Source organism: Dendrobium catenatum, unplaced genomic scaffold (genome assembly GCF_001605985.2).
Source record: "Dendrobium catenatum unplaced genomic scaffold, ASM160598v2 fragScaff_scaffold_205, whole genome shotgun sequence".
Taxonomy (NCBI): Eukaryota; Viridiplantae; Streptophyta; class Magnoliopsida; order Asparagales; family Orchidaceae; genus Dendrobium; species Dendrobium catenatum.
In genome coordinates, this window is record NW_021318667.1 from 786,885 (window position 1) to 799,295 (window position 12,411).

The 12,411-nt window shown below is 40.1% G+C and overlaps 1 protein-coding gene across 1 annotated transcript; it reads left to right on the forward strand.

Moving 5' to 3' along the window:
• Nucleotides 1–5,359: 5,359 nt before the first annotated feature.
• On the forward strand, nt 5,360–8,588 carry LOC110101161 (ankyrin repeat domain-containing protein 13B-like). The gene is given in 2 exon segments (XM_020828951.2): nt 5,360–5,520; nt 7,571–8,588. Coding segments are annotated over 2 exon segments (1,179 nt in total).
• Nucleotides 8,589–12,411: the final 3,823 nt, after the last annotated feature.

Genomic DNA, 12,411 nt, shown 5'->3' on the forward strand with positions numbered 1-12,411 from the left:
TGTCTCCTAGTCTCGTAGAGTTTTGAGGATTGTTGTTGTTGGAAAATCGTCCATGATTGGTGCCATAACGACCGTAGCCTCGCCCGTGAGATGCGGCTAACGCCATGGTTTTGTCTGAAATTTGCAATAACTACAGATCTCGGGCCGCTTCTTGAGCTAGGGTCAGTTCTTCACTACAAAGAAGAGTATAAAGTTCATCAAGACTCAAGGGTTGGCGGCTGGTGCGAATGGCTGTCTTAAAGGCCTGATAGGTTGTAGGTAACCCATTTAACGTGTACCGAATGACATCTTCAGGATCAACTTGACATCCCGCAATTGCAATTGCATCAACTTTGGACTTAACAAGAAGCAGGTACTAAGTCATGGATTCATCACCTTTTGAGAGGGAGTGGAGTTCATTTTTTCAACTGTATAATGCGTGACCTGGTCGATGCTTGAAGGCGGTGGATGAGAGTAGCCCAAATTTCAGCACATTGGGTTAAAATACAGAACATATGGGAGTATTTATGGTGAAATAACAGACAATAATGTTGTTGCAAGGTTCTGGTCAAGAAGAACCCATGTATCGTGTGGTGATTATGTATTAGTGGTGGTAGTATTTTGTTATACGACGGACATGGACAAGAGCCGTCAAGAAATCCCTTGAATCCGTTTGATGTGAAAAATTTTTCCACTTGAGATTGCCATACATGAAAGTTGTCGGATGTTAGAGATGACGACACAAGATTCTTGATGTTACTGATCAAGAATTTGAGTTGTGAAGGTATTTGGACTGAACTGATAGAAGAAACGCTATCAACTGAAGGCGGTGAGGAGGTGGATCGATCCATTTGAGAAAACAGAGACGGAGAAAGAAAAAGAAGAAAAACAACTGTACTCTGATACCATGATAACCTATGAGCACAAGAAATGCAGAGAAGCGGGAAAATGCATATAGAAAGGAAATTGAATTTCTTGTCTTATTTCACGACCAAAGGTCTCTATTTATACAACAGATCTTAAGTTACATCATTTAAGTTTCTGCCTTCCGTACTGGCCAGGTTGGCTTTTAACCGTTTGTTCAACGTCTCATTTGTTGATCGTTCCGGATTGGCCAACTAAAATAAATAATAAAAAAGTTTAATAACGAGATTTTTTTAATTTCTTTTTAAAATTTTGAGATATTAAAATAGTTTTTTAATATAATTGATTCAACTACTATTAAAAAAATTCAAAATTTCTTTAATTCCGTATGGATTAAAGATTAAAATAATCTTCAACGTCCGAGATTAAAGACATTTTGAACATTTTTTTAATATTAGATGGGTCATACTTCTCTTACAATTTGCTGCCGCATGGATTGAAAGGAATCATATCCAATCTAAGTCATTGTTTTCCAATTCGTTACTGGAAATCATATTTATTTTCAATTAATTTGGAATATATGAATCATTTAAGTAATGAAGAGACATAACTTGAATTGTTTTTGCCTATATACCCCTTTAGTGCCCACCAACTTCGGATCAAAAATTTCAATAAATGTTCAGAGAATAATATTATAATTATAATTTGAATTTATGGAATCTATGGGACCCATGCATTTGTATGTCAAAAAAAAATAAGATTTATTTTTTTTATATTTGGATGAGAAAAATAAAAGATTGTGTTAGATAGTTGACAATCTATATAAAATTATTTGAATAATTATGACATGAATTTTTTAATTTATTGATCATATGCAATGAGATAGAGGCTTGATATTGTTGTGATTGGTTTTGCTTAAGCTTGTTCTTCATTACTTAAATGATTCATATATTCCAAATCAATTCAAAATAAATATGATTCACATTAATTAACAAGCGTGTAATATTATTCTGAATAATTATGAGAGGTTTAAAGACGATGTGATAGCGGCTGATCACTAGTGCTTAGATAAGCGTGATAATGTTGACAAAAGAAACAACAAAAAAGCATTTCAGTGTCTGTAGATCATCTCGACCCCGCTCCCACTCTTGTTATTAAAAGCAGATGGAACTCAACCTCGTTCTTCTTCCTCTACCTCACGCGACTGCAGCCGACTACTTTCTCACGAGCTTCCGGCCTACCCCTCATCCCCTTCCCGATAGCCACTTGCCCGTCGCCTTGCTCTTCCTCATCCCACCGAGCCTCCTATACTCAGACCCGGCCAAACCCGCAAGCAAGCCGCCTGCACACGAAGGCTCCGACCTCTTGCCGTGGCCGCAAGATTCACGAAGCCAACTCCCTCTCCTCCTTATCCGTCGCCAACACCTGTTCTTCCGAAGCCCCGATCTGCCCTAGGTCCAAAGCCACATGCACTCGACTGCCAACGCTGAGCTCGACATTCGCCTCTAGCCGAATCGACCCAGGCCGACGGACCGCCATTGTTCGTTCGCTATCGTGGCATTCGCCATGTACCAACTCCCTTCCCCGCTGCACGGATCCTCGCTGAAATCCCAACCATTGTTTCCAATCTTCTGCGCGATCTTCTTAAGGACTTGCGCTGCCCAAATCAGAGCAACTGTTTTCTCAACACAAACCCTTGAGCTAGAAAAGCAGAAGAAATTAAACTTGATTTCCTACCTTCGTTGCTGGAAAGAACAGCAGCCCCGTATGCTTGAACTCCCAACTCCATGGACAAGACAAGGAAGAACAGAGCAAAATGTAAAAGATTGAGAACTCCCATACCGCTTGTGCTGGATCTGAGCATTGCAATCAATCAAGTCTATAAAGATTAGAACTCGAATAGAAGATGTCGAGAAAAAGATTACGGTACCTTTTTCAACTAGTAATAAGTCAGATAAGTAATAGCGGTGGTGAATTCGCTCCTTCTTCTTCCCCTGTTTCTGGCCCGGTGTGCCCTTCTCTGCTTTCTATTGCGTCTGAAATACGATCGATGCGACCATGCATTTCATTTAAAACAAACCTTTAAATCAACATTTCATATATCTACATATATAAGAAAAACAATTTGTATTTTAAATATTAAATATAATCTTTATTTCATGTTAAATATAAATGGGAAATAAAAAAAATTAAAATTCGCAAAAAATTTATCCTCAACTTATCCGTATTTATGTCATCTAGAATACGAGTGACCGCCCTCTCCTCTCCATCGAATAAATCACCGCTCTCTGCAAATTCTTCGCAGGAATTAAAACAAATATCCTGCTTTCTTTTTTTCTTTTTCCTTTCGAAAATAAAGTTCGGTGAACATTAATTAAGTTCACCAGGGGTGATGCCAGCCTGCTGTCTCAGAAAAATTCGTTGTGGGGTGAAGTTGATAGCTACAGTTGCTGTATCTCCATGCCAGCGTCTACCTTATCCATTTAGGTACAAGGATTAAAATCAGAAGGGCCCACGGCTCGGATATTTTTTGGACGAGGGTGTATCGCTTTCTGAACTCGGGGTGTTATAATGTGTGATAGATTTCATGATTATTTTTATTTTCAAGTATTCCACTTAAAAATACTAATTATATATGTTCATTTCTTTATTTTGTATATATGTAAGATCTTCATACAAAATTAGTACATAAAAATATATTTATTTCTTAAATTTTTTTAGTATGAAATCAACAAAAACTATTAAATTTCTTATAATGCCGATTTGTCTTAGATTTTACTTCAAAGCGGACAAATTGCACGGCACAATTCCCTCTAATCCAACCGTTCATTTGATTCCGATGGATTAGCGTTTGATAACGCTGAGACGATGTTAAAATGGATAATGCCAAATAATACATAAAATAAAATGGCTATAATACCCCTCTTATCCATCTCTCAACGGCAGAATTAGGAGAAAGGCCAGGGGATATGTAGAGGAGTGGTGTTGACCATCCAGTGGATTCAGGTAAGGGAGGACTTTCTTCCACGAGAGTTAGGAAGTACTGATGTCTTCTTGGGGATAAAGTGGTTGCAAACCTTGGGGGAAACCAAGGATAATTGGGGAGCACTCACAATAGAATTAATGTTGGATGAGAGAAAGATGGTTATAATGGGAGATGCAGGGCTATCTAAAGCCATGATATCACTTAAGACCATAGTTAGAGACCTACAAGAGGTGGGGGAAGATTATCAGGTGGGACTACACAGGTTGGAGGTGGTCAGACTAGAGGAGGGAGGGGATGTTTTTCTTTCAGTGCAGCCCTTGATTCAATAATTCGGCAATGTTCTTCAGCCTAAACCCTAAACCCTAAACATGCACTCTTTTTAATGACTTAATCACCTAATATTACAGTCCCATCATCAGATCTATTACTAATACAACCTCTTAAGAATGCTAAGGTCTACTCTCTCTCCTTTGATTCCCTCAAAGAGGTCACCGGCTGCCTTCTCGAAATGAACCAGGAAGTTGTCAAGATCATTCTCGACTGCAAAAAGGATATTTGGAAAACCCCTGAGCTCTTCCAACTCGTCGAGGATTACTTCGAAAACAGCCTCCAAACCCTAGATTTCTGCAAGGCACTCGAACGCTGCCTCAATCGTGCCCGCAACTCCTAGCTCCTAATCCAATTTGCTTTTCAGCGATTCGAGGAGGAGCCTCATTATGAAAGGACATTGGAACATCTGAGGCAGTTCAAAGATGCTGGTGATCCCTTCACTAAAGAATTCTTTAAAGAGTTTCAGGCGGTTTATAAGCAATAGATATTAATGCTGGAGAAGCTCCAACTCAGGAAGCGAAAGCTTGACAAAAAGCTCAAGTCTGTCAAAGCTTGGAGGAAGATCTCCTCCAATCTTGATGATTACGGGCTCCAGCGAAGCCGTGCTGCAAACCCTAATTCCCAGGGATGGTGTTTCAGGAACGCTGACGAGGTAATATCTTTGATCCAGAGTAAGAACGTGTCCTCATCCTTGCTGGTAGATTCAATCAAATCTGAGCTTCTGAATATGGATTTGAGGTTTTTCGGAGGGAAATCGCTTCCCGAGCACTCCGCAACCAAGAAGTCCTTGTATATCCATGGTCCCAAAGTCCTACAGGCATGATCTCGTTCACGCCGCTCGCTACAGCAGGCATCCTCCCATTCCCGCGCCCGTCCATACCCGTGTAATCCTTCCCGCTCGCGCTCGCTTCTGCTCTGGCACGCGATTTCCCCTCAAATCCACTCGCGCAGTCTAGCAACCCAATCCTCGTTGTTTCCATCCCCAACGACCAGATCCATCCCATCGGACAGCTTCTCGCAAACTCGTGGATCCGCCTATCGTCTCACGTACGAGTTCGACCATGGTCCACACTCTCGTGTTACTCTTCCGCCTGTCCGACCCCATTTCCATTTTCTGACTACGTTGATACCTAGATCTCTGACTCTATTTCTGCTTCGATTAGCCGCCTCTCCAATCTGTAGACTATCTAATGCATAGCGATGCTCTTAGAATCCACATCACCCGTGCACAAAGCCGTGCTCACTCGCGACCATGCTGCCCTAAAGCAAATCCTTGCCGCTATTCCCCGCATTTCCCTGCCTTCTCAAAGCCTAACCGAGGCCGAATCCATCGCCGAGGAAGACAAGGCCAACACCATCTCATCTGTTGTAACGCCCCAAGATCTAACTTGGAAAGAATTTCGAGCAATCCATTAACAATTTACCAGAGCTATCTATAACCTCAATCAAACAGTCTAGCAAAAATCAATAACATTTAAAACATCAATGTACAAGTCGATTTATATCTCAAAAGATCATATACAATACTCAGGAACTACACTATGACCACAAGAAGTGAAATCTATCCTGTCCTGAGTACAAAAGAAACGCTATAACCAAAAGAACAAAAACCTGGAGCTTCCTGATCGACCTCAATCTCCTGCTCCCTTGCCATGACCTGAAAATATTAACCACATATAATAAACTTCAAAAAGCCCAGCAAGTCACCTAATATCTATAACTGAAATCAAAGCACGGTACTGGAAACAATATGCATGTCAGTCAATCAAATCCATAGCAGTCTATTGCACATGATCAATAAACCTATGAAAATACGGAAATCAAATCAGTAGTCAATGCAGCGGTAAAAGAATCAATAAACAGTAGAAAATCAGTCGATCAGTCAAATCAATCGTATTAAATCGAATCAATCAAAACAATACTATCAGGTCAATCGAATCGATCGAAATCAATACAATAAAGCCCACTCTATACCACCAATGAATCAAATGCAGCAGTTCAATACAGTGTAGAATAAATAGTATTAATGAATCAATTACAGTATCCATATACATACAGTATCTATAACAGTAGCAACGCACAGTGACAGAATCTAAATATCAATGAAATCGTACGATAACAGTAAGTCCATAAATCCGTTAGTAAATCCAAATCAATAAAGCAATAAATCCATCACGAGTCAATACCGTACACATGCATTTCAATACAATAGTCTTACTGAACAAGTACAGTCATTGGCTATTCGATAATCCATAGTGCTGTTGTAGAAATCCATAGTGTTGTTGTAGTTGTAGATATCCATACGTTGGTTCAATAAGAGTCGTCACTCTGTGCCCGTCGGCTGCCCATCGGCATATTAAACTTTTTATGACTCCTAATCGTTATATCAATGATCAATAGTTTAAAGGAAAGCCCGTCGGCCCACCATCCTGTACAGGTCAAGTCAATCTCCAACCAACGGTTCAACCAGGCTCCACTTGTCTTTCAGTATTCAGTATTAGAACAGTATATCAAATCATATTCACATTCATATGCATATCAATTCAAATTATCAATTTCAGAAAAAATCGGTAATCATACGAAAATCCAGCGGCATAACGGCAGTATACAGAATTTACACAAAAATCACCAAATCAGAAATTTATCAAATTAATACAGAATGTGCACAACAACATTATAAGACTTCTATTTTACTGAAGCAACATCAATCAACAACCTGATATTTATCTATTCGATCAAAATCGCACAGAACCCAAAATAACCTGTAGAATCGTTACAGAAAATACTCAAAACGTGCAGAAAAATCATATCAATAATATATCAAAAGTTGTGCGGTGAAAGTTTCGTCAATACAAAATGCAGCGCGTTTATCGGTAATGAAAACACAATTCTGTGCACAAAACGACCAAAACTCAACATCTTCGAAAACAGAAATAGGATTCGGAGTCCTTACCGCGAGATAAACAATCGTTCCAACAACGGCGTCGGATGAAAAGCACTCTGCGGCCTCCAAAATCCGGCTTTTTCCTTCGCTTTTCTTCACTTTCTCTCTCCTCAGATATTTTGTTTTATAAAAATATTTTCTCTCTCATCAAATCGAGCTGATTTCCTTATAAAACAAGTCTGATCGGCCCGGCCGATCGCCACATCGTCCAGGATGATGTGAACAAAATCCAATCGTCCAGGACGATATCTCAGGACGATACAGGACGATAATTAATGTTTTGCTCTCGGGATTTTTGTCTTATCTGATCATCCCATGACGATTCAAACATCGGCCCGGACGATCTTACTACAGAAAAATCAGCTGTTTCACTGCACTGATCGTCTTGGACGATCTCAATATCGTCCCGGACGATCCTGGGAGGAAAATCAGATCTTGGAAGGCAAATCAAAGGAATGAGTTCTCACATCTGTCATTGATCGTCGCGATGTCTACGAGCGTGAAACCCCTCTCCACCTTGCCATCAAACTCGGCGATGCCACCGCCGTTGAGATGCTCATGGCCGCCGGAGCGGATTCAAGCCTCCAAAACATGCAGGGATGGAGCCCTCTTCAAGAAGCCATTTGTGCTCGAGAGGAACAAATCGCAAAGATCATTGTTTAGTATTACCAGGCCTTAGCCTGGGTCAAGTGGTGTCGCCGAATGCCACGTATTGTGGCTGCCATGAATCGGATGAGAGATTTCTATATGGAGATCATTTTCCATTTCGAGAGCTCCGTGATCCCTTTCATATCAAAAATTGCTCCATCTGATACCTACAAGATATGGAAGCCGGGATCGAATCTGAGAGCAGATATGACGCTTTCCGGCTTCGATGGTTTGAAGATTAAGCGAGCCGAGCAGAGCGTTTTGTTTTTGGGACCAGGTTCGGTTGATGGAAAGGTAAAGCCTGCTAGGTTGTACGTAATCTCGCATAAGGATAAGGAGGTTCTCGATGCTTTGGATGGAGCAGGGGACTTGGTTTTTGATGCTGAATTGCAACAGGAGGTTGCAGCTCTGTTTAGAACCAATGTTCTTCGACCAGGGCTTGATGTTACCCGTACGGTTCTAGTTCCACTGATGAATTGGAGAAAGCAGCAAAGGTTGGAGATGGTTGGGCCATGGAAAGCTAAGGTCTACAACATGCATCATGTAGTTGCTAGTATAAGGTCACGACGGGTTCCTGGTGCCATGACTGATGATGAGATATTCGCTGTTAAGAATGATGGAGAGGATGTTGAGTTAGGGAGAGAGGAAGAAATTGGAGGCAACTTTAAAATGGAAAATTCAGATTCTGCCTATTTCACTCAGCAAAATGATCAGAGCCCGGTTGTTGATAAGAGCTCCACAATCAATGCAGTGGTGGGTGGAAAACACACTGGAGTTACTTCTACTCCTAAAAAGACAAAGCACTTTCAGACTTTGATCATTTTAGAAGAACTTTGATTTCCCTGGTTTAGTTTTTCCTTCTTTTTCCAGCTCTAGATGCACAGAGAAGGTGTGCAGGTTGTGGCTAACAATGTCCCTCGACATTTGCTTGAGAAAATCTATAATATCAAATAGCCAAAACCAAAGCTTTATGAGCTGCAATCGAGGCCACTGACAACTGTTGAACTGTTGAAGACTTGCTCAACAGTGAGGCCAGAACCTTCAGATGGAATCTTATTGCAAATGTTGCAAAGACTAATCCTCAAGGATCTTACAAGTATGGTAGCATCACGGTCCAGATCCCTGAACTTTGCAAGCTCAGGAGTTTCAACACCAAGTTTAAGTATACACAATTTTTGCCACGACCCATCTCCAGCTCTCGCCCGCATCCGTGTGTTCCATCCTGACTCCGCCCTAGCTTGGCTTTCTTCATACCGGAGGAGAATGATGTAGAGCATCTTAGCTAAATTGTTCCTTAAGCATATGTTAGTTGTTTTGTTACAAGTTTGTTATAGGATTCTAGAATATTCTTGATTTCTCTAGGTTTCTTTGCTAGCTTATAAATATAGGAGTTGTGAGAGGAAAGGGATATGAATGAATATTTTTGGATTTTAGAATAGCTTGGCTGTTTTGGTCTCTTGGAGCTGTTGAGCTCTTCTCCATCATGCTTCTTTGGTGATTCTCCCCACATCATTCCTCCCTCTTTTGCTACCACTTCTTCTACTATTTCTTCTTCTTCCTTTCCCTTTCCTGAAAGTTTCGATGGCAAAAATGAATAGGAAAACTTGCTTGCATTGTTTTGAGCTCTTCTAAGTATTCTTGCTAATGGGATTAAAGCCATGGATTTTTGGTTTTTTGTGCTAAGATGTTGAAGTTATGCTTGCATTTTTTGTTCTTTTTATTTTTTCATTTCTCATTTCAACGATTTGAAATTGTTTAGCTTACATGATTAAATTTGCAAAATTAACTAGCAGATTACCTGTTTCTATAAATAATAAGTGAATATGTTGTTATTTTCCCCAGGTTAAGTTCCTGTACGTATTACTGCCCACTCCACAATGATCTACGCCATCGTCATTTTCACTTTTATCATTGTTCTTATCACTACCATCACCTAAATCACCTACTTAATGTGGAATTACTCTTTTGTTGCCCCTCCCCTTCATCCCGAACGCAATGTCGATACTGAGACCGATAATGCTACGCTTAGTACCTGGCCTACGCTCACCTACGCTGAAGCCAAGAGTCAGGATCCGCGAGCGGTCAACGCAATTTGCTGCTATATTTGTCTTGTTGACTATGAGGAGGACGAGAGGGCGGAAAAGGCATTGGGGCTTCTGCTAAAGTGTGGACATTTATTTCAAGCAACATGTGTGGATCCGTGGCTATGGCGGCAACATACTTATCCGGTGTACTAATAGTTGGTGGTGAATCGGGACATGCAGATGTCTTTAGCCAAGGTAATTCCACTTGAGATTGAACAAACTTAAATATATACAAATATGATAATCAAATATGACATACATTTATATATAATTTATGATAGTAGAGTAATATCTTTCCTATTTTACATAAAATATAAATATTCATGTTGGTTATTTATCTATTAGCATGTTAGGTTGTGTGCATGAAGAATGTTAAAAGTCATATATATTTTAAATTAAGTGACATTATTATTGATGTTTGGCAGTATATTACTTGTGCTTCTTTGGTTGGTTTGTTCCATGTAAAAATGTTAGAATTTTTCCTTTCAATTCTCCTTGTATGTGACTAAGAATAATGTTTGACTATTGTGTATGGCTTGAGATTTGATAATAATTTTATCTTATGATTTATTTTTTGAGGAAAAAAAAACTAATGACAAGTCAACCCAAAAATTGTTTTTTGACTTGAGGTGCATAAAGCGGCAGAGGCGAATCAAAATTGATTAGTTTTAAAATCAAATTTAATCTTATATATTAATAATTATATTAATATAAATTAAAATATGTTGATTTTTAATAATGGAGCAATGTGGATCTGTGCCCCCAGCAACCCACTGTAGACATGCCCCTATAAGCTGACAATCCTTTTTTTCATTGATTAACAAACGTGTAAAGAGACTTAAAACATATATGATGACGGCTGGTCACCAGACAACACTGCAGATAAGCAAGATAATGTTGCACAAAATAAACAAAAAAAGTATTGGTTCTGCAAACGGCAAAGGTTCTTTCATCCCTGCGTAGGCAGTAGATCATCTCAACCCCGTTGGCCTGCTCCCACTCTTGTCATTAAAAGCAGACGGAACTCAACCTCATTCTTCTTCCTCTACCTCACACGACTGCAGACGACTACTTTCTCACGAGCTTCGGACCTCCCCTCATTTGACCCCTTCCCGATAGCAGCCTCCTATACTTAGACCTGACCAAACCCGCAAACAAGCCGCCTGCACACGAAGGTTCCAACCTCTTGCCCTAGCCGCAAGACTCACAAAGCAAACTCCCTCTCCTCCCTATGTGTCACCAACACCTGCTCTGTCGAGGCCCCGTCATGCCCTTGCTCTGGTCGCTAAATAAAAAATCCGACACTCAACGTTTGTGCACTACAAGAAAATCGCTTACTACTGGAAGTTTTTTCTATCAAAAATTTGTGATTTTTTTTGTGGAAATTAAGATTTTAGGTGGCTTTCCGGCGGATATTTTTTTATCGGTAAAAAGACGCGTAGGAAACGACAATCGGCAACTAATGCTGCTGGAAATTAAAAAAACCATGCCGCCCGCTACCTGCTCGCTGCCCTCCCGAGCTGCTCGCTCGCCTCTAACGTTGCATGCTGCCTTGCCTGCCAGCTTGGCTTCCCTGCTCGCCAGGCTTCCAACTGCCCACCCACCTCATGCGCCACTCACTATCCCATGCTACCTAGTCGACCGCGCTACCCGCATGCGCTGAGATTCAAAGTGAGTATGCTTTCAATGACCCAACCAGTTTTCTCGAAAGGCAAAAGTGTGTAACTATCACATTTTTTTTATTTAAAAATATAAGAAAAAAATATGACGGAAAAGCCGCTGGATAGCCGCCCAAAAAATATGTAGAAAAATTAGTCAAACATATTCCTCTGGAAATATGTTGGAAAGCCGCCGGAAAAATCTGCCAGTAATAACGGATTTTCTTGTAGTAGTGGTAGCTGGTGGGCCTCATATACGCGCTGTCGTATATTACGTTAGATTATTGTGATGTCATATATTGTTGTTATTAAAAAATAAGATTATTTACATACATAACACCTAAAGCATTATATGGTTAACATTAAAATTTTATTCTTTATATCAAGTAGCAGTTCATTAACTTCATGAACAAACTCGTTATATGTCATCATTGCTTGTCACGATGCACTCTCCTGTTGATGCCCTCATCTGTGATGTCTTGTCGAACACTTATCAATGCCTACTCCCAGTGATTCTCTTGTAATTATCCTGAAGTTAACACAACTAATGGCTCAGCTCCGGCGTCACCTACTCCCAGTGATTCTCTTGTTTATAATTTCACAATCATTGTTTGTAACTTATCTACTCTTGCCATCACTAGGCCCCAACCATCTTGCAATTATTAATTATTGCAACTCACTAGATTTCACCATCAATCATTAGTCCAATCTATATCATCACCTAGGAGATCTCATGTGATTTCCTTGCTTTTGGGGTGATAAGTACAACTTGTGTGTGAATGAGGATAATATGAAGGCAGTTATCGATGCCTAAAGGATGACAAAAACAATAGTGTTGAAGGCAATAGAATCGATATTGAGTGATGAAGTGATAGGAATGGTAATGGGATTATATATATATATATTGAAGTTTATAGG